General features: G+C 36.4%; 5 protein-coding genes and 1 pseudogene across 5 annotated transcripts; 5 read left to right on the top strand and 1 right to left on the bottom strand.

Moving 5' to 3' along the window:
• The first annotated feature begins 6,220 nt into the window (after window positions 1-6,220).
• LOC111787559 (uncharacterized) lies at window positions 6,221-9,421 on the top strand. Its single transcript, XM_023667564.2, has 3 exons — window positions 6,221-6,530; window positions 6,635-7,113; window positions 7,953-9,421. Exons 1-3 carry the CDS (start codon window positions 6,465-6,467, stop codon window positions 9,118-9,120), a joined length of 1,713 nt encoding a protein of 570 aa, XP_023523332.2. The 5' UTR covers window positions 6,221-6,464; the 3' UTR covers window positions 9,121-9,421.
• A 1,147-nt stretch (window positions 9,422-10,568) lies between these two features.
• Window positions 10,569-12,384, top strand: LOC111789173 (myb-related protein P). Its single transcript, XM_023669836.2, has 3 exons — window positions 10,569-10,760; window positions 10,950-11,079; window positions 11,588-12,384. Exons 1-3 carry the CDS (start codon window positions 10,628-10,630, stop codon window positions 12,216-12,218), a joined length of 894 nt encoding a protein of 297 aa, XP_023525604.2. The 5' UTR covers window positions 10,569-10,627; the 3' UTR covers window positions 12,219-12,384.
• Window positions 12,385-14,228: 1,844 nt separating this feature from the next.
• On the top strand, window positions 14,229-15,056 carry LOC111788495 (uncharacterized). Its single transcript, XM_023668832.2, has one exon. It carries the CDS (start codon window positions 14,301-14,303, stop codon window positions 14,916-14,918), a length of 618 nt encoding a protein of 205 aa, XP_023524600.2. The 5' UTR covers window positions 14,229-14,300; the 3' UTR covers window positions 14,919-15,056.
• A 37-nt stretch (window positions 15,057-15,093) lies between these two features.
• LOC111788494 (uncharacterized) lies at window positions 15,094-15,735 on the bottom strand. Its single transcript, XM_023668831.2, has one exon. The coding sequence runs from the start codon at window positions 15,536-15,538 to the stop codon at window positions 15,236-15,238; it is 303 nt and encodes a 100-aa protein (XP_023524599.2). The 5' UTR covers window positions 15,539-15,735; the 3' UTR covers window positions 15,094-15,235.
• A 2,341-nt stretch (window positions 15,736-18,076) lies between these two features.
• LOC111788948 (uncharacterized) lies at window positions 18,077-18,762 on the top strand. The gene has a single exon (XM_023669543.2). It carries the CDS (start codon window positions 18,167-18,169, stop codon window positions 18,626-18,628), a length of 462 nt encoding a protein of 153 aa, XP_023525311.2. The 5' UTR covers window positions 18,077-18,166; the 3' UTR covers window positions 18,629-18,762.
• Window positions 18,763-20,331: 1,569 nt separating this feature from the next.
• LOC111789193 (putative galacturonosyltransferase-like 7 pseudogene) lies at window positions 20,332-22,254 on the top strand (annotated as a pseudogene).
• The last annotated feature ends 1,035 nt before the right edge of the window (window positions 22,255-23,289 follow it).

Below are 23,289 nucleotides of genomic sequence, written 5' to 3'. Positions count from 1 at the left end.
TTCTTGTCTCTTGTTATTGATCTAACTCGCTTAGGATCTTTCTTTTCTAATTGTTCTTCATCAATACCAACTATGGTGGATGGTCTTAGAAAGTAAGAAATTTTTTTTTAAACGATTCTTTTCGTTCTAAATAATAAAATTAGTTTAAGGCTCGCGATCGGGGTAATGGGTGTTAATTTAACCTCGTAAACACGTCGTATTGAACAACTTTCTATCACCTCGATCTTCCATTTAGAAATTTATGTCATTATCTTAGCGTTTGCTTAGGCACTCTTGACAAACGTTCACAATTTAACAATCTTAACTGAAAGCACCTTTTAGAAAGGCGCTTTATCTAAAAATCAAACGCTCATAATTTGCCTTTAGAATTCTCAAGACCGCTTTTTGATAATAAACCAAACACCACAAAATAGCTAAAGGTACTTTTTCTTACTTTCAAAAGGGTATTTAAAATTCAGACTTAACATCGAGCGTTTTTTAGTGTGTCTTTTAGTAGCAACATAGAATTCGGTCCCGACAACTACTACAACACTAGCATAAGATTTGACGAAATTGCAAAGGCTTAGAGTAAGTGCTGTGCCATTGCTGTTTTAGAGCTTACACAACTCCTTTGTCTTCTTGGTTGGAACCAAAGCCATCAACATTTTAAAGACATGTCTTTGTAAGTTGGTAAAAAGGCCTTATCACCTGCAAATTTCCCAAATCCCAATGACCTTTTTTTCTTCTACCTCATCTCCCATTCAATGCTATTCTTCAACCGTTCTTCTTCTTTCATTCTCGTTGTCCATCGTCTTGTTAGATGAACACGACTCTCTACAATGGTATAATATTGTCCACTTTGAGGATAAGCTTTCATGGCTTTAGTTTGGGCTTCCCCAAAGGGCCTCATGCCAATAGAAATAGTATTCCTATATTATATTATAAACCCATGATTATTCCCTAGCCGATGTGGAACTTTCATCATTCAACACGTCTTTCTTCTTTTTCTTGTTTTTAAATATTATTGAATCATCGTTTTCAGTGATGTCTATTTAATCAGCTACACTAAGGCCCTATCGAGATCAGCCCCGAAGAGGGTTGGAAATCCATAGAATGAGAGAGAGAAAAGAGTTTCCTCAGTTAGCTAAATGGGGTTGACGTTGGGGAATAAACAAAGAACGAAAAAGAGAAGGTTAAACGGGCCGGTGACAAGATTAAATTCTACGTTCCCAACCTAACCCCACCATAATTATTTTAAATTATGATTTTTTTTTTTTTTTTTTTTTGTGTATTAATAATATTTTAAAAATCCTATTTTTAATTCAAATTGTAGATCAAGTAAGATTGAGAGATTTTAAAATGTCCATTATGTTAAAAAGGAATAAAATCAGTTTTTTTTTATATATTTAAATAAAAATAAAACGACCACGTTTATATTAAATTAATAAATTACTTCTCCAAATGGACAAGAAATCCTTAGCCTTATCTAAATTCATGTTTTTGTTTGGTTTATATGAAAATGGAATTTCAAATATTCTTATTTTAATTTTCAAATCTGATTTATGTTTATTTATTTATTTTAATTTTTAAGAATTAAACCCATTACTACTTTTAAAACCAGCTAACCAATTAATATTATATATATATATATATATATATATATATATTTTAATTTTCATTTTAATATTTACAAATATTAAAAAAATTGAATTATACGTCTTAACCAGTTGAATTAAAACCCTAATACATAGCTTGAACTTTATTCGTCCGAACATTTCCACTATTTTGAACGAAAAATAACGACCATTTTGAGTAGAACTCGAGTTCGAGTAAAAGTTTCATTAGTCGACGTTTTTGGTGTAAATGTTGTTATTATTAATTAATATAATTAGGGTTTGGTAGTGGTGGGAGAATAGTTGGGAGGATGAGGTGGCACATAATGATGGGCCATGTGGAAACAGAGTGATGGGCATTTGGGAAGGCTGGTGTGACATGTGCTTTCCAATTTCGTATCATCAAAATTATAATTCCAGCATGGCCACTGACACATCACCACCTTTTTTCCACCACATACCCTAATTTTTTTAAAAATTAAAAAACTTATTTTCCTATCTTCTTGGGTTTTCTCCCAAACCCATCCCTCCTTTTTTTCTTTCCCAAAACACCCCTCTTTCTTTTTTTTAATCCATTAATTCCTCTTTTTTCTTGTCTCGACCTCTACCTCGACCTCGAGAGATATTAATGAAAATGTTAACAACACTTCTGTTAGATGATGAAAGTCCCACATCGAATCTTTTGCGGAAGCCCAAAGTAAAGTCATGAAAGCTTATGCTCAACGTGTATAGTGATCCCTAAACTTAGTCATGTCAATAGAATCCTGTTACAGAGCTCCATAAACTTAATATGGTAAATTTTTTCAACTGGGTGTTAAATTTTTGTTGATTATTGAACATTTATGTGTTCATGGGTTCGATATCGATAAAAAAAAATAAATAAATAAAAAGAAAAATAAAATAAAAACGATGAGCACTTAGGTTCTTCATCATATCATATTCTTATATTCTTATTTTTTTAAAAAAAAAGCTGCAAAGATATTGATTGTTTGGCTTTTGCACATGGGGGCTTTGCATCAATTCTTCTATCTTCCATCAAGGATTGATTTGCAATTACCAATAATGTTCCCTACTCATTTCTCATAATTCTTTTTCGGGTCGAGTTTTAACGTTTCAACACAAATATTAAATATTTTGATTTACGGGTTGTCCCTTTCGGGCTTCCCCTCAAAGCTTTAAAATGCGTCTACTAGGGAAGGGAAGGTTTCCACACCCTTAAAGGCTTCCCCAGACCCGTTTTAAAGCCTTGAGTGGAAGCCCGAGAGAGAAAACCCAAAAAGGACAATATCTATTGACGGTAGATCAGGGTAAAATATTTTAAAAAGTTACCTTTTAACATATTTTTTTATTAAGGAATATTGGGTTAGTGGATCCATAGGGTTTGACGTCAGCTTAATGCTTCCTTGGAAGCAAACATGTCTTGGATAATGAGAACTTTAGGGAATTAATTAAAATTTATATTATTTAATTAAGTTCTGATTACAATAATTCATATTAATTTATAATATATGCTAAAGAGAGGGCTGCTGATGGGGGATATCTGTGATTGTTGTATTAAATAAGGGCACTACCTTTCATTTTAAGGGTATCCTATGATTTTCCCACTACCTAATTTCATTATTATTTATGAAAATTAATGTTTCATTTGGTTCCCGTGTTATTTTGGTTGGTTGATTCGATCAGTTCATTTATAGGTATAATCGAAAGCTATTTTAGTACTAGGGTCGATCGGGTTTGTGTGAGGAGCTAAAAGAAGGCACGGAAACATAAGCAACCAAACCAAACCAATCATATGTTTGTGGGCAATCATATTTTTTCACGAACACAACTAACTCTCAAATGTTTCCACAAACAAATCTCATATGGGCTCCATATATATACATATGACCCCACACCCTAACCTTAGTTTCATATATATATATATATATATATATATATATATATATATATATATATATATATACTATTTGATCATATAGTTACTGTAACAGTTCAAGCTCACTGTTAGTAAATATTGTCTACTTTGATCTGTTACTATCGTGGTGAGTCTCATATTGTTTGTTTTGGCCTGTTACGTATTGTGGTGAGCCTCATGTTTTTAAAATATGTCTGTTAGGGAGAGATTTGTATTACACGCTTATAAAGAAGGTTTAATTTCTCTCTCCTACTGAAGTGCAAATTTCTTTTATGGCGGCTCAATCATATGTCCTAAGGGACTGAGGAAGCCTTCTATTCTTGTCTCTGCCTAATATTTCAATCTCCATTTTTTTTTCGTCATTAGGACGTGAATTCTCGGGATTTTCTTCACTATCTTTTTGTATAATTTTTTTAAAATATATATTAATTTTAAAAAATGAATGGATAATTCCCATTTTAATATAATAGCAATTAAAAAACGTAAAATATTATAATAATTGAAATATAATATAGTGTTCAACATAATTTCTAAAAAATCGAGATGAGACGAGAATTTGGCAGAGTCGAGATGGGGATGTGGAATATAATCTCTATCCCCAGTCTCGTTTAGCTAGCCGAAAAAGATCTCTCGCTATACCCTCTCCAATTCTCCATTAAAATGGGAGATTCCTCCCTCCGTCTAGGATGACTCTCTAAACTCAATCATAAGAACTCAAAAGTTAAACACGTCTAGCTCGAACCAATTTTACACGGGGAGATCTTTTTCATTCTTATAAGCAATTCCAAATGAACAGATAACATGACGGAATCCCGAAAAGAAAAAAAAAGTTACTTGGGGGCAGCTAAGAAACAGCTATTTTGTTTGGTTTTTGTATAAAGCTTTGTAATTGTCCTTTTAATATGTTTGGTCTCTGTCTTCTCATAAAAAGCCAAAACATATGCTTTCTAGGCACCTCCTAAACTATACCCTTACCTCCCTAACTCAAATATCCCTATTTTTATTAATATCGCCAAATTTTTCCATAAAATTCAATGCAATTATTTAAACCGACACATAAAATTTAGTCCGTGAATTAAAAAAAAAAAAAATCGATCGAATTTCTACTATGGTCAATCGGGACCGAAGCAGCCTTATATGACTTAATAACGTACGTCCACATTAACATATTAATACACAATTTTTTTTAAAAAAATATTAATAAAAAAAAAAAAACTTTATTCATTATTAAATTTTGGTGTCTTTTGGGACACAAAGACAGCAAAATATAATGTGGCATGAAAGGTTTATTCCAATTGGTGTGCTAGTTTTTAATGTATTAATGGTCTCTCACCAATCAAAAATGGACATTTTAATTTATTTATTTAATTTTTTTAAATAAATAAATAAATAAATAAGCTTTTGTTATTTAGATAAAATTGGGAGGTGTCTGTGGTAGCAATTGGCTGCACCCATGTCTTTGAAAGGGACCATCCCTTTTCAAGGAATTGCCTTTCTCCTATGCTCCCGACTCGACTCAGCTAAAGTAATGGTTCTCGTGAAATAGTCTCCATCAAACATGGGCATACTCGTAATTCCAATTTAAATATATTTCAGATAGCTGGTTCACACCAAATTGGTCAACGAAACATTCCTTATAAAAGTATAATTTTAAAACAGTGAACCTAACGGCAATTCGTAACAAGCTATTACAAATGGCATGTGGGTTAGCGAGAATGTTGAGATCTACGTCGGAGAAATTTAGAATTTTAGAATGAGTGCGTGGAAGAGCCCTATAAGAGTAACTCGTTTCGTTTTCCAATTAATTTTTGGCATATAAATAATAAATGAAATTAAAGTTTATAGCAAATGTCTAGGTGTATAGATTAATAACATTCTCATTACAATTCCCATTATGAGCATCAACAAACTTATAATAAGGGCCCACTTTTATTGATAAAAATAAAATTAATAAATTATAATGTCAAACTATGGAGTCCAATCCGGATGCGGCACGTGGAGGGGAAGTGGATTTAATGGTGAGGTGGCAGGTGTTGAGAATTAGGGTTGGGAGGTGGAAGCATGTCAATTATTATTAAAATAATAATATAAAGAATGTGAGAAGAATAAAGAGGGCATGGAAAAAGGAGGGAGTTGGGGGTGCCTTTATGGCTATGCCCATCTGGCCATCCATACACATTCATGTGCATTCATAAATCAAATTGCCCTACTTTTTTTTTTTTTTTTTTTCTTTCCTTTTCCCCTAAAAATAAATAAATAAATAAATAAATAAATAAATAAAGCTCGGATTCCTGTGGCTTAGGATAGAAGGGTTAATTTCGGGACCAGTAAATTGTTGTACTGAATATAGTTTAACTAGTTAAAATATATAGTCGGGGACTAAACAATTAGTTATTTTTTTAATAATTTAATATTTTGGAAATTCCATTTTTGTAAAGGAAAAACAAAAGGATAATTAGTTTTTGAGTGACTGCGTACACCCAGTCATGAATACCGAAAAAATCATGGGAGCTCACCGGCTGTATCCGGTTGCCAGTTTCGCTTATGAAATTTGGAGATTGGAATAGGATCCAATGTAATGGCAATCTATTGCCAGCCATGCAGCGGAATGATTAAAATAAATAAATAAATAAAAATAAATAAAAGGATTTTGGTATAGTTGGTTTAATATTTCTGTGATATATAAAATTACTTCTCTCTCCCGCAACTACCAACACAACGCCTTATTTACTCACAAAATTTCTTCACGCAAAATGTCAATCCCTTTTTAAAATCCTTTCTCTCTATTTCTCTCTCTCTTCGTTCCATGCTTTTAAATCTTTGTTTCTGGAGAGAAAGAGAGAGAAAGAGAGATTGGAATCGGAGAAAATCGAAATGAATGTATAATGTGTGATTATTGCTTTCAATTCCGTTTCTGATTCTTGATTCTCTTCTTTGGCGATTGAGGATTCTTGACAATGGCGGTTTCATCTCCTTGTCTTGGCCTTGCTGAGAAGAAGCAATGGTGGCTCTCTGACAAACAGGTGCGTTCGTTTGATTTTGTTTTGATTTTGTTGTGGTTTTTGAAATCGTTTGATGATTGCGATTCGGCGGAGTTTTTGAGTGGAGTGATTTTGTTTGATTTTAGATGGCGATTAGGTATGTGAAAGATGCGAAGTGTTTAATCGGTGCTGGTAGGGAAAATGATGTGGTTTCGGCTTTGAATCTACTCGATGCGGCTCTGCTACTAGCGCCGAGGTTTGAACAGGCGTTGGAGCTTAAGGCTCGCTCGCTTTTGTGTCTTCGCCGGTATAAGGATGTTGTGGATATGCTTCAGGAGTATCTTCCGAGTATGAGGACGACGCTGAGTCGAAGCGGAGGGGATGACTCGTCGTCTGGATCGGAGAATTCGTCGCAACAGTTTTCGAGAGAGCAAGCGAAGCTTCTCGCTTCTTCGTCTTCTTCTTCTTCTTCTTCTTCCTCTTCTTTGTCGTATTGTTCTTCTTCGTTATTGGAGTTGCAGAACCACGACTCCTCGTTCAACTGCTTCTTCTCCGTCGCCGATTTGAAGAGGAAGATCATGGCGGGACTGCTCTGTAAAAGATGCGAGAAGGAGAGCCAATGGAGGTAATTCTTTCTTTCTTTTTTTCTTTTTTTCTTTTTTCTTTTTTTTCTTTTTCCTGATAGAAAATTATTCCTTCTCATCGTGAGTGATTGTGCTATTTTTAGAAGGGAAGGAATAAACAATACTTCCAACAAATATCACAATAATAATTTAATTATTTTTTAACCATATTTTATGCAACATTTTTTACTTCGAAATTAAGTATTTAGTTTTTGTTGTAAAAAATATAATTTAAAATTTTAATAAAATTATTATATGCTAAATTTTACTATTAAATTGTTATAAATTTAAAATTCTATAGATTAAATTGTAGACGTCAAGAAAAATAATTTTCAATATTACATAATTATGGCAAATAATATACTTTTTCTTCAAAATTATTAATAGAAATAAGTATATTTTTAGACCTACTTTTCATCCTATTTTTATAGTTTATAAAAAGTTTAATGATTGAGTAATTTAGGTTAGAAATCCTTTTATAATTATCTGATTTATCTATATATTATATTTTATGTATAAGATATTTTTACTATAAAAATTTAATGTTAAAAAGCTTAATCATTATATTTTTAAACATAAGATCTAAATTCTTATAAATAAAAAAATTAAAAGTGCTATAATGGTTTAAATGAGTACTCAAAAAGTATGGTATAATAATTGGAGTTTTAAATTTCCAACTCACTATATATAATATTATGTTCTAAAAAAAGAAAAGGTTTTTTTAGAAGATTAAACACATAGAAATTAATATTATATTTTAATCTATTTTTTTATCAACTTGTTTTCAATAATTAGGTTATGATTTGAAGTTAACTCAATAAACTCGCTTGGGTTTGTGCAGATACGTGGTATTGGGCCAAGCTGCCTGTCATCTGGGCCTATTAGAGGACGCCATGGTTCTCCTCCAGACCGGCAAACGCCTCGCCACCGCCGCCTCTCGCCGGGAAAGCACCGGCCGTTCCGAAGACGGCTTTTCACTCCCTAGTTTTCCGGTGCTTCCTACCACAACCACCGAAGCAGACACCACTGCCGCCCTCCTCAGCCACGTAAAGCTCCTCCTCCGCCGCCGAACTGCTGCCCTCGCCGCTCTCGACGCTGGCCTCCCCTCCGAGTCTATCCGCCTCTTCACTAAGATCCTTGAAGGTCGCCGCCCCGCCCCTCAAACCTTCCTCGCCCAATGTTTCCTCCACCGCTCCTCCGCTTATCGTGCCGCCGGCCGCACTGCCGACTCCATCGCCGACTGCAACCGCACACTCATCCTCGACCCGACCTGTATCCAAGCCCTCGAAACCCGAGCCCATCTCTTCGAATCCATTCGTTGCCTCCCCGATTGTCTCCACGACCTCGAACATTTGAAGCTCCTCTACAACTCGATCCTCAGAGATCGAAAGCTTCCTGGTCCGGCGTGGAAGCGTCACAACGTGCAGTACAGAGAAATTCCCGGGAAGCTCTGCGCGTTAACGGCGAGAATCCAGAAATTGAAACAGAGGGTTGCTTCGGGTGAGAAGAACAATGTCGATTACTATGGTTTGATCGGATTGCAACGTGGGTGTTTAAGATCAGATCTTGAAAGAGCCCATTTATTGCTCTGCTTGAAGCACACGCCCGATAAGGCAACTGGGTTTCTAGATAGATGCGAATTGGGCAATGATTTTGATATGGAATCCATTAGAGATAGAGCCAAAATGTCGGGGTTGTTTCTGTATAAGCTCCTGCAGAAAGGGTATTCGAGTATCATGACGTCCATCATGGACGAGGAAGCGGCGGAGAAACAGAGAAAGAGGGCTGCCGCGATTCAAGCGCAGCAACAACAGCAACAGCAAATCCATGCAAAAGCTATTGATGAAATAGAATCGAAACAGGAGGAGATTTCGGGATCAAATTTGAGTCATAATAAGTCGGTTTATCAAGGGGTGTTTTGCCGTGATCTCGCCGTGGTGGGTAATTTACTGTCGCAAGTTGGATTTGGACGTCCTATTGCAGTGAAGTATGAGGCTTTGAGCTGTTAGTTTCAGGTAACTGACCGGCGGGGGGAATCTTCATTGTTTGTATAAAAAGGTAAGGCGGTGGAACTGCCGGAGAAATTTTGTCGCCATTCTGGTTTGTTTTTCTTGGCCCATTCATGTACAGATTTTTTAACTTCACTTTTTTTCTTCTCAGTTTCGAATATGTCACTATTTTCGGGCTTTGGGCTTTGGGCTTTTTGCCTTATTCTTGGGCTTTGGGCTTTGGGCTTTTTTCCTTATTCTTGGGCCTTGGGCCTTATCCATATTTTTATTCGTGCTATTTAATGAAAATTGATTTTAAGTAGAGATTGTTAAAAAAAAAAAAAAAAGAAAAAAAAAAAAAGAAATCATTGAAGACAAGTATTTTGTTGCATCCTACTAGAAGAACGAGGATTGGTTTGTTTTGGATAAAGTACAATGATTTTAGGGTCTATGATGATGATCCATTCCCTTTCCAACATTATTGGACATCACTCATTTGTCAACCTAGTTGGGACCCTTCACCATCACCATTTATGTTCAACATCTCTATTTAACAACCACACCATTTTTACTATAAGCTTTTAATTTCATTAATATTACGACCCTCGTACATGTTATAATTTTTATCCTTTTATTATTATTTCGACTAATTCACCTTGAGCCTCTTATAATCACCAATTTTATTAAAATTTATTTTGATTAGTGTACAAATTAGTTTTAATATATAAAGAATACTCGAGACTAATAATTGTTTTCTCCTTTCATTTTCACCTCTTTTCATACACTTTTAACACATCAAATCAAGCACGTTAATAGCAAACATCTATAAACCCGTCATCAATACTAACTCTTAGGTTGTCTTTTCGTTCACTTTGTACGATATATATTTTTTAATTTTAATTTTTTTTTTTAAATTAATTTGGTCTGTTTCTAAATTTTTGACTTTGTGTATAATAAATCTCGATGATATATAAAATTAAAATTAAAATAACTCTTTGGACATATTATAAAGTTTAAAATGAAATAAAATTTAAAATTTATTTTTTGAAAATAATAAATGGATTGAAAAGAGTTATTAAATGCAATGGGACTCTCTAGACATAGTTAGCTGAAGGAATTAAAAGCTCACAAATGGAGATGGACGATGGCTAAACAAGTTACGTACCAAGAAATTAAAAAAAAATAAAGATTTAAAGAAATGCCAACGTGGAATAAGCCAAGCCCCATCACCCATCCCTCGACCGTCGATTTGCCACGAGTACGCCATTTTCCTCTCACTGTCGTGGCCTCATCTTCCTCCACACATCCATTTTTCCAACTTTAATTGCCACCTCCTCCTCCACGTCACCCTCTCTGTCACTCCCTTCTTCTTTTCACAGAGACAGACTCACAAAAGCGGTATTATAAAACCGAGCAACTCGTTCAAGTTAGTTAGATATTATAAATTCAAAATCACCCCACGTGAAAAGATGCCGTTTTGAATCTGGGTGTGTGGCCGGCACCGGCGGCGGCGACGACGACGACGACAATGGGGAGACGGCCGTGCTGTGAGAAAGTTGGCCTGAAAAAAGGGAGGTGGACGGCGGAGGAAGATGACCGGTTGAAAAAGTACATTCTTGCTAATGGTGAAGGCTCTTGGAGATCCCTCCCAAAAAATGCAGGTTACTTCCCACCTACATTTTCCCGACAAAACAAATTATTCAACCAAACCGCTACCCTTTTCGTCTTTTTTTACTAATATCTTTTTACGAGCCATTGAAAGTACGTTGCATCCGTACATCCAATAGTTAAAAAAAAATTAGCTATTTTTATAGTCGAGAGTGACCCGTTATCGAAATTTTTCTTTTTAGGGCTTCTTCGATGTGGGAAGAGTTGCCGACTTCGATGGATCAACTATTTAAGGTGTGATTTGGTGCGGGGGAACATTACGACCGACGAAGAGAATCTTATTATTAAACTACATTCTACCTTAGGAAACAGGTAACTCAAATTAATTTCACTCTTAATTTTAATTATTATAAAGTTTTAATTTTAATTTTTAATATTTGAAATATATTTCAAAATGAAAATTTATAATAGGTAATAAATTTAATGCAAAAATACATCCTTTTTAAGCCATAATTATTTTTAATAATTTGAAATATATTCTCCCAATGCAGTTCACGAGCAAAGAAGAGAAAAAAAAATTAAAATAAAGTAAATAATAATAATAATAATACTAATTATTATTATTATTATTTTGGCTTTTTGTAGATTAAAGTCAAGCATGTCAGACAGGCTAGAATGACAACATGAAAGGAATATGAAAATAGAGGGAATAATTTATTTGGGTTTTTCTTTATTTTTAATTTTCTATAATTTTGAGAAAATAATTTGTAGGGTTTTATTAATTTTAATAAAAAATTCATTTTTTAATATACGAAAAAAAAAAAGGGTAATATTGTCGTTTTCTAATTATAATTATGAATATTTTAATACAAATTTTCAGGTGGTCTTTAATCGCGAGCCACTTGCCAGGCAGAACAGACAACGAGATTAAAAATTACTGGAACTCTCACCTGAGCCGTCAAATTCACACTATCCGGCGACGGAGCGGCAACGACGATGGGTCGGTAATTGTCGACGTGGCACGGCTGAGCCTTCCGCCGCGGCGGAAGGGCAGCCGTGGGCGGCGTAGCAAGGAAGCGGCGTTGGCGGTGGAAACAGAGACAGAAACAGAGACGGCGGCGAGAGAAAAAACTGTTTATGGGGCTGTGGATGATCCAGCGGAGGAAAGAGTTAGTTCCAACGACAAAGTTATTAGCAAAACGACAGATGTTGGTGGGTCTGCGACGTTGAGTTTTGATAACGACGACATGTCGTTGGACTTGGATGCCTTTTTGGATTGGGACAATGATAACGACGACGACGACGACGACGGAAATAAAGTCACCGCCGGTACTGGTGGCGCCGAGGTGGAGACCGGCGGTGAGTGTAGTTCGATTAGTTGTTCGTTCCGTCTGGATAGTCCTTGGAATTGGGAAAGCTTTGTCGGTGGGGAGGAATGGGAGGCCGGAGAGGATCTCCCCGCCGCCGCCGTGGTGGAATCCGACGATGTGATTTCTTGGCTCTTATCTTAATCACCGTCGGCGGCGTGATCTTGATTTTGAATGTTTGTAAATTAATGTTTTGATTCTATGGGATTTTGGGATCTTTAATTTTGTATATTTTCTTTTAGCTTTAAGAGACTCTGCAAATCCGTGTAAAGTTCTTTCTTTTTACTTTTTACCGCTGTTATGGTTTGTATTTCCATGGTTTTTGGAATATGTTTTTGTTTCTAAAAGTAAATTTTATTTACTTTTTTACTGTAAACCGACCAAGTCCACTGTTAGTACAAAGTGTAAATTTGAGATTTTACAATCGACCCTTTGGGTGCCAACACAACCCACCACCCTCGGATGCAATCGTCTTTACTGGCACACCGCCTAATATTTGAATCTAACCCGCCCTATTAGATATTGTTGTTTTAAAATGTGTCTTTTATGGAGAGATTTCTACACTCTTGTAAAGAATGTTTTGTTCTTTTCGTGTGAGATAACGATCCTACTTCATTTTTTTTTATACAAACAGGGTCACTACGGACTAGAATCACACACGTTGAGAGTGTGCATACATATGCCCCGGACCACATGAAAATTGGGTTGGTCTGATACAATTTCATGTTTGACTTTTTTTTTTTTTTTTTTTTTTTTTTGTAATTTGAATTATTTTATATCACATTTGAAACGAGTTTGAAATTTATATTCTTTTAACTGAAACAAAATTGGTGTACGTGTACTAAAAAACAAAAAAAATTCCCACACTTTTTCATCGGTTTTGAAAGTATCTGGGTCCATGTCAGCTTTTTCAGCCATCTCATGTGGGGCCCAAACATCTGAAATCGAATGAAAACAATGGATCAAACCCCTGGAGCCCAACTATGTGGCAACGCTTCTGAATACAGACTGCCAACTCACATGCTACACCTCAGACCAAAACTTGGAACAATTGTGTTTTTACTTTTTTACTTTTTTTTTCTTTTTTGGTCCTTTTAAAATTTACATTTTTAATCGACACGATCTTCTTACTAACTCGAATCATAATCTTCGTAGTAAAAAATTTGTCAAGCTTTGAATATCTTGGAAATTAACGAAGAAATAAAACATGGACGGAATTCTGTCATGTTTTTTGTCTGGATTTATAGTATTTATAATCCGTTTAAAAGTCTATAAAAACTGTTCAATCAACAAAAAGTTAAAAGATTTGTGCCTAAACATAGGAAAGTTTGACATTTTTTTGGTCTAGAAACCAACCCATTGTAACAGCCCAACCCCATCACTACTGCATATTATCCTCTCTAAGTTTTGGGTTTCGGGTTTCCCTTCTAAAATGCATATGTTAGGGAGAGGTTTTTCACATCCCAAAGAATGTTTTGTTTCTCTCTCATAAACTACACCTTTGAGAGCCCAACGTCATAGGTGGCACACCACTCAATGTCTAGCTTTGATACTATTTGTAACCGTCCAAGTCTACCGCTAGCAAATATTGTCCTACCATTTGTAACCATCCAAGCTCACCGCTAGCAAATAGTGTCATAACATTTGTAACCATCCAAGCCCACCGCTAGTAAATATTGTCCAACCATTTGTAACCATCCAAGTCCACCGCTAACAAATATTGTCCTATCATTTGTAACCATCCAAGCCTACCGCTAGCAAATATTGTCCTCTTTGAGCGTAGACGCTTTTTAAAACTTTGAGGAGAAGCACCAAAGAGAAAACTCAAACATATCAATATCTACGGACAGTGGGTTTGGGTTTGGGTTTGGGTTTGGGTTTGGGTTTGGGCTTGGGCTTGGGCTTGGGCTTGGGCTTGGGCTTGGGCGGGATTACACCAACCCTACCTAAAAATATTTAACATGTGTAACCGTGCATTTTTGCTTCTAAAAAAGTGGGAGTGATCCTAAAGTTTCTCCACTAAAATTAAGGAGAACCATTCATTTATAGCAAATTGAAAATGGCCATAATATATATAAACCCTAAACCTCCCTTCTTCCCTTTCACTAATTTTCTCTTCCTCTCACCCTGCAAAGGGTAGAGGCAGCCAGCCACACAATCTATACATAACCCAAAAAAAAAACAAAAAAACAAAAAAACAAAAAAAACAAACAAAAAAACCTTAATATGGCAGACAACCTCATTTCTCTAGAATCTTCCATCACCGACGACAACAAGAACAACAACAACAACCTAGTCGGTAACAATGGCAACAATGGCGTCGCCCCTCCTAAGAATACGACAACCAAGAAGAACAAGAGCCTTAACATTCTCAGGGTGGCTTTGATGCTCCTCCGCCGCCGCTCCAGCAAGCCCAATGCTGCTTCTGTTGAGGTTGCCTCTAAGGGCATGTGGAACCGCCTTGTCGCCTCCATCCGCCCTTTACATGTCCAAAGCAATCACTCGCCTCAACATCCTCAACCCATTATTGTTCCCTCCATGCCCAACGCCACGTTACACGCCTCGCCCTCCATCGACTGCTTCGAGGATGTTAAGTCGTCCTCCGCTTCTTCCGTTGATGGCATGAGCCGATACGCTTCCGCCATCAATCTCCAAGAGCTCGACCAAAACAATGATGACGACAACGAGAACGATAATCAAGTCGAGCCAAAAATGGAGGACGAGAATGTCGATGATATGATCGATGCAAAAGCAGAAATGTTCATAGCTCAATTCTACGAACAAATGAGGCGCTCCAACTCCGACGTTCGTTACCGAGAGATGATTAAGAGATCGATCGGCTAAGACGACGGCAGGGGCGATATGGGAAAATTCTACCATTTTGATGAATGATATTTTGATTTTATGAGGGAAAAAGGGAAAATTAGTGAAAAGGCTTGTAATAATGTTTGGTATCTAATTATTTGAATCTTTATTAATTTATTTATAAATTGAAAAATAAAATTTATTATTAAACAATTGTATAATTATTGTTGCAATAAATATCTCAATTTTGATTCTAATAAATGTCGTAACAATTATGGAAAATAAATTACCAAATAAAAAGATAAAAATAGAGTCTAAATTAGAGGGAGGAAATCGTGACCGTTGGTTGATTGTGATCAATATCCATGGACGATCCGGGAGCATTTGGTCTTAATCCACTGTAGGCCCTTCCGCAGCGAATCCTTCGCCTTCCCTTCGACCGTATAAACTTTATACTTGGCGATCCTCTTCCTCCGTTTCCCCTCCGGGTCGCCGAACCGCCACGGTTTCGCTGCCGCTGCTGCCGACCCAACCCGGTTCGTAGTTGTAGACAGATTCGGCGAGCCGTAGATCTGACAGCTGCCGTCTCCTCCGTAGCGTTTGCCGCTGACAATCTCGACGCATCGTCCGCCGCCGTGGGCCGATTGGAAACGGGCCATTGGAATGGGAGGAATTAATTTGGAGACGGCGGAGCGGAGAGGGGTAAAATCGGAAAAAGAGAGAGAATATTGGAATGGTGGTGTGATGTGTGGAGTCGAGAGTAGTGATACTGGGAGATGAGCTGGAAGCCTTACAACGTTTGGTTTTCCCGATCTCTGTGTCGTACGGAAATCTCTGTTTTATTTTATTATTATTATTATTATTATTATTTAATGGTTTTTTCTGTTCATCGTTTTGGGAAATTGCTTAACGGAGAAGAAGGCGGGATCCGGCGAAGCAAGCGCAAAAACCGGTTACATTACTGTTATTAAGACGTTATTGCAAATTATTTAAAAAAATGGGTAAAAAATCCACTCATTAACCTAATCCTCGTAAATTCCCGGCTAACATTTCCCGGAATTGGAATTGAAACAGGAGGCAGGGACATAAATTAGAACCGGAAGTAGGAACGAGCAGGAGGTAGGGACGAAATTGGAACAGAAGGCAAGCACAGAAATTAGAACCGGAGGCAATTGGAATTGAAACCGGAGGTAGGGACGGAAATTGGAACAGGAGGCAGGGACGGAATTTGGAACAAGAGGCAATTAGAATTGAAACAAGAGGCAGTGACGGAATTTGAAACAGGAGGCAACTGGAATTGAAACAGTAGGCAGGGACGAAAATTGGAACATGATGCAATTGGAATTGAACATGAGATGGGGACGGAAATTGGAACAAGAGGCAATTAGAATTGAAACATGAGGCAAGGACGGAAATTGGAATAGGAGGCAATTGGAATTGAAACAGTAGGCAGGGACTGAAATTGTAACAAGATGCCATTGGAATTGAAACAGGAGGCAGAGACGGAAATTGGAACAGGAGGCAGGAATGGAGATGACAAAGGCTTCCCGATTTCTGTCCCGCCCCACTTCGTAGACATGTCTACGTCTTTTCAAACGAAAACCTATCTATGGGTAAAAGCTGCAATATTTATTCGAGCTCGAGGTAACAGGTGCAACATATATCAAATTTTAACGTGCAATTTGATGGAATTGATAAATTGACATCTTCCCTAAAAGATTTATATTGAAGGTAGAAAGAGACCACCGTCAAACGTGAAAAACATTGAATATATTCTAAAGAGTCAAAAAACACGAACGATAACTTAATTGAATTATCTAGAAATACGTACAACCACAAGCTCTACTTGAACAATAAGACATCTCTATTCGTTCGAGGTCGAACACAAAAGCCAAATAACACGTTTACGACCATTAGATAAGGAAAGGAGTCATTTTCCACCAAAGTTTGTGACTTTATTTCAAAAGCATACATACAACCAAATGAGACAAATACTACGACTTCTACCAAATTCTATACAACAATGGAAAGTTTCGTTCTATGTAAGATACCCTTTCTTACCAAATATTTACTTAACTTCCAACCCAACAAATAAAAGACGTGTACCAAATAATTTATGATCGAATTTTGGATATATAACTAATAAGCATTAGAAAATCGTCATATTAAATAAGAAAATTGTACTGTCATATTCGAGATAAGAACGAAACTAACTTGTCGAGAACAATAAAGAACGAGAACAAATATTAAATTAAAGATAATTATTGGTTTGGGGTCTTACAATATTCTCGACCATGCACATTATGTTTATTTATTAAAATTAAAATCAATAAAATCATACTCAAATGGTCAACTATTCCAAACAAAGAACAAAACAAATTTCAAATTACAAACACAAACGTAAGGGATTACATAATCAAATCAATCAAATCACAACCAACCCAGCGTCCACGCTTGTATACCACCCAGTGTCTAACTTTGATACCACTCTAAAGCCACCGCTAGTAAATATTGTCTCACAGTTTTAAAACGCGTCTACTAGAGAGAGTTTTCCACGTATTTTGTTCCCACCTTCCATCGATGTGGGGTCTCACAGTATCACCAACATACCCGAAAAACAAGACGTGTAGTTGGATCGAATCCATTTGAAAAATTGATATTAGAATATGAAGTATTAATGTGAATTAATGATGTAATTAATAGAGTAACCCATGGCACGTGTCATATCCATCCACATTAAATTTAGATAGCAACTTCCGTGATACTTAGGTAGGAAATCCCTCCTTCCATTTAATAACCTCTCCTCCCCACAATACCTAATAAAATTCAACTATTTATAATTATTAATATTCTATTTAATGCTTTTTAATCTATCAAAATTACTTACCAAAATTTTTATTTTTTTCTTCATATTATAAATTAAAAAAAAATAATTATTGGTGGGTATGGTTACTATTATAAAATTTTATTTTAAATTTTTCTAAAATTATGGAAAGAAATCAAATTAAAATTTATATGGAATTTTATTATTGAGTTTTGACTTTTTTTACCCATGTGCTAGATTCAAGAATTTTCATAATTTATTTATTTATTTATTTATTTCATTTGGTTTTGAGGGTTTTGTTAATTAAAATTAAAATTCTTTATTGGTTAATTAATGAAATGATTTTTTAATTTTTATTAATAATTCAACATCAAATATATTCGGCTTCGGTTCTCACCCACTGGTTCATCTTCCCCAATTTCACAATTCTAGAGAGAGAAAACGGAAGAGAGAGAGAGAGAGAATGGATGAAAATGGGGTTTCTGAGAAATGGTTCCAAGGGATAAGAGGCTACTGGAAGAAAAGAACCTACCAGAAACTTAACCGGTCATCACGGCGGCGGAGGCGGCTGGCCCAGATCGGGTTCGGGTCGACCCAAAACACGCGGCGGCGGTTCTGGCGGTTCAAGATCTCTCCGAAGCTCCGATTCCTTCGGAAATTTCCATCCCCGAAGAAACTCCTCATCCGCCTCCGTGATGCCTATGTCAATATGATGCTCGGATTAGCTAATTCCCGGATTTTCTCCGGCGGCGGCGCCGCCGTTATGTGCGACGGCATGGCCGGTTTTGGCAAGCGGCCGGCGAAGGAATACGACGAGAAGATCATTCTGGAGATCTATAAATCCATGGTGGCAGCCCAGCGGCAGGTGGTCCACCGCCCCGCTGCCATTGCCGGACCCGAATTGGAAACACCCGGGCCCAGGTGAAAAATATATGTTTTAATTTTTAATTTTTAATTTTTCAGCATTATTTCAATTTTAGTCTTTGTTGTTTAATATAAATATTTTAATAATCTCATAATTAATTGAAGATAAATATATAATGCTTGTTATTTAACAAATTAATTCAAATTTACACCATAAATTATATTATTAAAACAATTCAGCTGTTTTAAGAAAAGCGACGTCGTTTTAATCTTCATTATTTTTTAAATGGGAAATAATTATTGTTTAATTAATATTCAATAAGAGCTTATTAAATCAATTTGGACTTTACCTTTGAATTTTAGGGTTTTTTAAAAAAATATATTTATGTTTAATTTGGAATCATTGAGAAGAAAGCACATGGGCTTTCTCTAGTCAACTCATTTCCATTGAGTCGAGTCGGGTCAAAGTTGTTAGCGGAAACGAGATAGATTAAAAAAATACATATTATTAAACGTAATAAAATAAGTGTTTCTATTCGTAAATGTTGGTCAATTGACATTAAAAACTAAGCTAATTACGTTTCGTGTTAAATTTATTGAAGGAATATATCTTCCATCTTCTCGTAAAATTAGATCAGTGAAACTCGCCAGTAAATCCTTCCTATTCTCTTGGATCTCGAGCAAAATCTTTGTCTCCTTCAAGTTTCAAGCAAAATCTTTGTCTCCTTCAAGTTTCTATATTGCTGATTACGTAAAAAGTATTGTCAATTCACTCGGTCTTTGTCTACTTTATCGATGTTTCTACCACGTCGACAAGGTAGGCACGTAGCGATCATGTCGTTTATGCATCGTTTGATCACTTTCGCCTAGTTTAGTTGGATCATATGTACTTTTTAATTGGGCCTAAGTCGATTTGGGCTTTTTGTAATTGGGCCTAAGTCGATGTGGGCTTTTGGATCATGGTCCAATTGAATTGGACCTTAAATCTAAGCTTTTGATTTCCTTTTAGTTTGACCCATTCAATATCCAACTTAAAATTAAATTAAATTAAATTAAATTTTCTCAATCAAATTTTATTTATATTTAAACCATTTTTTTAGGATTCTTATTATTAACACGCGAGAAAAGAAAAAGAAATGTTTCTCAATAATTTTATAATTTGAAATAGTAAAAATGGTTGAAGTCAGTAGTTAAAAATTCTGGTAAAATAAATAAACCAGTGGTAACTTTATTTAATATATAATGGGATAAAATAATTTTAAATTCTAAGAGATAAACTTTAAATATTTATAAATTAATTAATTTAAACCGTTCTATCGAGATCAATTCATTTACAACGACTTAATTAAAAGAATTATAAATTCTTATGAGAAAGGAGATGAATCTTCTTCGAGAAACATCCTTAATTGTTCATCGTCACAAATTCGATGTTTTTTTTTTCCGAGTCTAAAAAAATCATTGTCACTAGACTAACAACGCGGATTTTATACGTCATTTTGATAATCAACTGATTTAATAAAATATTTGAATTATTACCAAAATTCAAAAATTAAAATTAAATAATTATTTTAATATTGTTTAAAATTTTGGCAATGGATAATGATATATCCAAAAGAGTGGATAATATTTTAAGGATAAAAGGGTAAAGTTTGTGAATATTTGTATTAATTTAGTTAAATAATAATAATAATAAATAAATAAATAAATAAATAAAAAAAGTAATTGACCTTCTAACCCCCAAAATTTTAATAATTAATATTTAGGTCATTGTGGGGATCCGCGGAAAAAGAGGCCTCTTCACTGTACCACGTTGTGGGTCTCTGCAGCTTTGTCTTCTTCCATTGCTCTGCAACCAAGAGAGTAATAGAGGGAGAGAAGCTGAGGAGAGAGGGAATTGCATTGTAGACCGGCCGCCGGAAAACTCCTCTCTCCGGCGTTTGTTTTGAGGTCTGATTTCGGTTCAATGCTCTTGTCTACATCGTTATAATCTTTGTCTTCTTTTTTCTGCCTTTTTCGTTTCTCTGCTTGCTTTGTTCCCACGGCATACTTTGTCGCTTTGATACGCACTCGCAGGGAGGAGAAAGATTGATTCGATCTCGTTCAGAGGTTATATTTGTTGTTGATTTTACATGTATTGTTTTAAAGAGAGCTCTAGAGGACGTTAAAGGAACCCTAACGGTCATTCGAACGTGTTCTTTATTGTCGATTTTGGTAGATCGATTTGGTTTGAAGTGGAAGGAGGAGGAGGAGGAGGAGGAGGAGGAGGAGGAGGAGGAGGGGATTTAAAGGGTGAATATGCCTTGGTTGGTGAAATTATCGAGGGTTTTCTCTGCCGCAATGGTGATGATTGTGCTTGCTCCGGCTTTGCAATCGTTTCCTCCGGCTGAAGCCATTCGATCCTCTCATCTTGATTTTTACCTTCGTTTACCTTTTCATATTGCTTCTTCCAGATCGTTGAACCGATTCTCCTTCCGAAAGGCATCTACATTCCGCAATGCCGGTGAGTGCCGTGGCGGTGACCCTAAATTTTCTGGGAAATTTGGTGTGTGCGATCCGAATTTGGTTCATGTTGCCATTACGCTTGACGTGGAGTACCTTCGTGGCTCTGTTGCGGCCGTCAATTCGATTCTTCGAAACTCACTTTGTCCGGAGAGTGTTTTTTTCCATTTCCTTGTTTCGGATACCAATCTCGAGGATTTCGTTCGATCCACTTTCCCTCGGTTGAATTTCAAAGTGTACTATTTCGATCCGGAGATTGTCCGCGATCTGATCTCCACCTCGGTGAGGCAAGCTCTGGAGCAGCCGCTTAATTATGCTAGAAATTACTTGGCTGGGTTGCTCGAATCTTGTGTCAAGAAGGTAATTTACCTGGATTCTGATCTAATTGTGGTTGACGATATCCGAAAGCTATGGACGACGAGTTTGGGTGAGTGGACAATTGGAGCTCCTGTGTACTGCCATGCCAATTTCAGCAAGTATTTCACAGCGCGTTTCTGGTCCGACGACAGATATTCCGGCACATTTGATGGAAGAAAACCCTGTTACTTCAACACCGGCGTTATGGTCATAGATCTGGTTAAGTGGAGGGATGGTGGGTTCACGGAGAAAATTGAATGGTGGATGAAGCTTCAGAAGAGTAATCGCATCTATGAACTTGGGTCACTGCCGCCGTTCCTGTTGGTTTTCGCCGGAAACGTGGCGACCATCGAGCACCGGTGGAACCAGCATGGTTTAGGAGGTGATAACATCAGAGGCAGCTGCCGTGACCTCCACCCTGGTCCGACGAGCCTCTTGCATTGGTCCGGCAGTGGTAAGCCATGGTTGAGGCTGGACTCCAAACAACCATGCCCACTGGATTCTCTATGGTCACCATACGACTTGTACGGATACTCCCAGTAAAGAAAACTTAGGGGATATATGAGGTCGCCGGTAAATTTCCAGCAGGAATGTTTTGACGCTTATCTTGATAAAATTTTCAATTGTAGTCCTATTTTTTTTTTTGGTTTTTTGTCTCTCTCCAGTCACTTTGTGCTTCTTCTTCTAACTCCATCTTCCAGGCGATGTGTATCCTATTTTACGATTTTTACTGGCTCTGAAAAATAAATGGGAAAAAACGGGCCATTCGATTTGTTTGTACAGATTTTGCATTCTTTTATGAATGGAAACTTGATGGTGGTTTTCCGTGTATTGATATCAACAATCAATCAATTCTGTTTCTTGCTCCTTTCTTTGCTCTTGCTAGTTTGGTATGATTATTTATCAGAGTGTAGCCATCCAATCCTTCACATGGTGATCTTGCCTGAAGTGATCAAGTTGTGGTTTATGGACATGGAATTTCCTTGGCTGACCCAACACAGATTATTCGCTGCAGCACTCTGGCTCCATCTAAACAACAAATTTGGCTCTTGGGATTCTCCTCTCATAAGGTACGGTTAACATTTCATATATGTCTCTTACTTTGACTCATTTCAAGAATTGTGTACATTGATGCACCAGCACATAACTCTATAGGCATACACCACTATTCTCAAGGGATTTTCTGTTAAAATTAGAACCGAGTTGTCAGACTTTAAGCAAAGTTGGAACATTTTTTTTAGCCTCAACGTCTGGGTTTTCTTTCTAAGATCAGAAAGTGTGGCCTACGTTTTGAGAATTGGAAGAAGGGTATCAGGAAAATATGGGAGCATGAGGGTTTGGGCTTTATGCTAGTGTGTATAAATTATTAGAAACTTATCCTGAATTGCCACAAGTGGCCAAAAGGGATCGATTGAATGTTTCTAAGATATCCCAATTTGTGCCAGTTGTAGGTCGAAATTGTAGTATTGGAAGAATCTTAAAGGTGTTTTGGTAAGAGGTAAAGTCCATGTTCTCTTTTGAGTTAAAGAAAAGCGGATTCGGTGGCATGTTCAGGTGACTTGTTAACTACTCATTGATCCAATGTCATTTTCTTATGGCCTTACCCAAACGGGTGGGGTCATACCTCCATATGCTTTTCTTTAGTCCTTCCCTTTTCTTACTATCATTTTTTCTAGAAGATATCATCATGGTACGAAGATTTGATCATGTTAAGAGTTCTAACTATTGAGCTATCCTCAAGTTGGTTTCTTCCTCTGCATTTAGATGCTATATATTTATTTCTTTTGCTCAAAATGGTAGCCCAAAAGTAGGCGGATTGATGAAGGGGAAGTAACAGATTTATCCATCCGTTTCACTATTAATACT

This window comes from Cucurbita pepo, chromosome 2 (assembly GCF_057944985.1).
Source record: "Cucurbita pepo subsp. pepo isolate OVF chromosome 2, ASM5794498v1, whole genome shotgun sequence".
NCBI classification, from domain to species: domain Eukaryota; kingdom Viridiplantae; phylum Streptophyta; class Magnoliopsida; order Cucurbitales; family Cucurbitaceae; genus Cucurbita; species Cucurbita pepo.
Note: the sequence above shows the minus strand (reverse complement) of the source record. Positions and strands in the feature narration are given on the sequence as shown.

Bases quoted from the DNA above. Each gene is read 5' to 3' on its own strand.
- LOC111788948 (XM_023669543.2), top strand. From the start codon at position 18,167: ATGGATGAAAATGGGGTTTCTGAGAAATGGTTCCAAGGGATAAGAGGC.
- LOC111788495 (XM_023668832.2), top strand. From the start codon at position 14,301: ATGGCAGACAACCTCATTTCTCTAGAATCTTCCATCACCGACGACAAC.
- LOC111787559 (XM_023667564.2), top strand. From the start codon at position 6,465: ATGGCGGTTTCATCTCCTTGTCTTGGCCTTGCTGAGAAGAAGCAATGG. The intron at 6,531-6,634 runs GTGCGTTCGTTT...GTTTGATTTTAG, and splicing joins GGTGGCTCTCTGACAAACAG to ATGGCGATTAGGTATGTGAA. The intron at 7,114-7,952 runs GTAATTCTTTCT...GGGTTTGTGCAG, and splicing joins GAGAAGGAGAGCCAATGGAG to ATACGTGGTATTGGGCCAAG.
- LOC111789173 (XM_023669836.2), top strand. From the start codon at position 10,628: ATGGGGAGACGGCCGTGCTGTGAGAAAGTTGGCCTGAAAAAAGGGAGG. The intron at 10,761-10,949 runs GTTACTTCCCAC...TTTTCTTTTTAG, and splicing joins ATCCCTCCCAAAAAATGCAG to GGCTTCTTCGATGTGGGAAG. The intron at 11,080-11,587 runs GTAACTCAAATT...ACAAATTTTCAG, and splicing joins CATTCTACCTTAGGAAACAG to GTGGTCTTTAATCGCGAGCC.
- LOC111788494 (XM_023668831.2), bottom strand. From the start codon at position 15,538: ATGGCCCGTTTCCAATCGGCCCACGGCGGCGGACGATGCGTCGAGATT.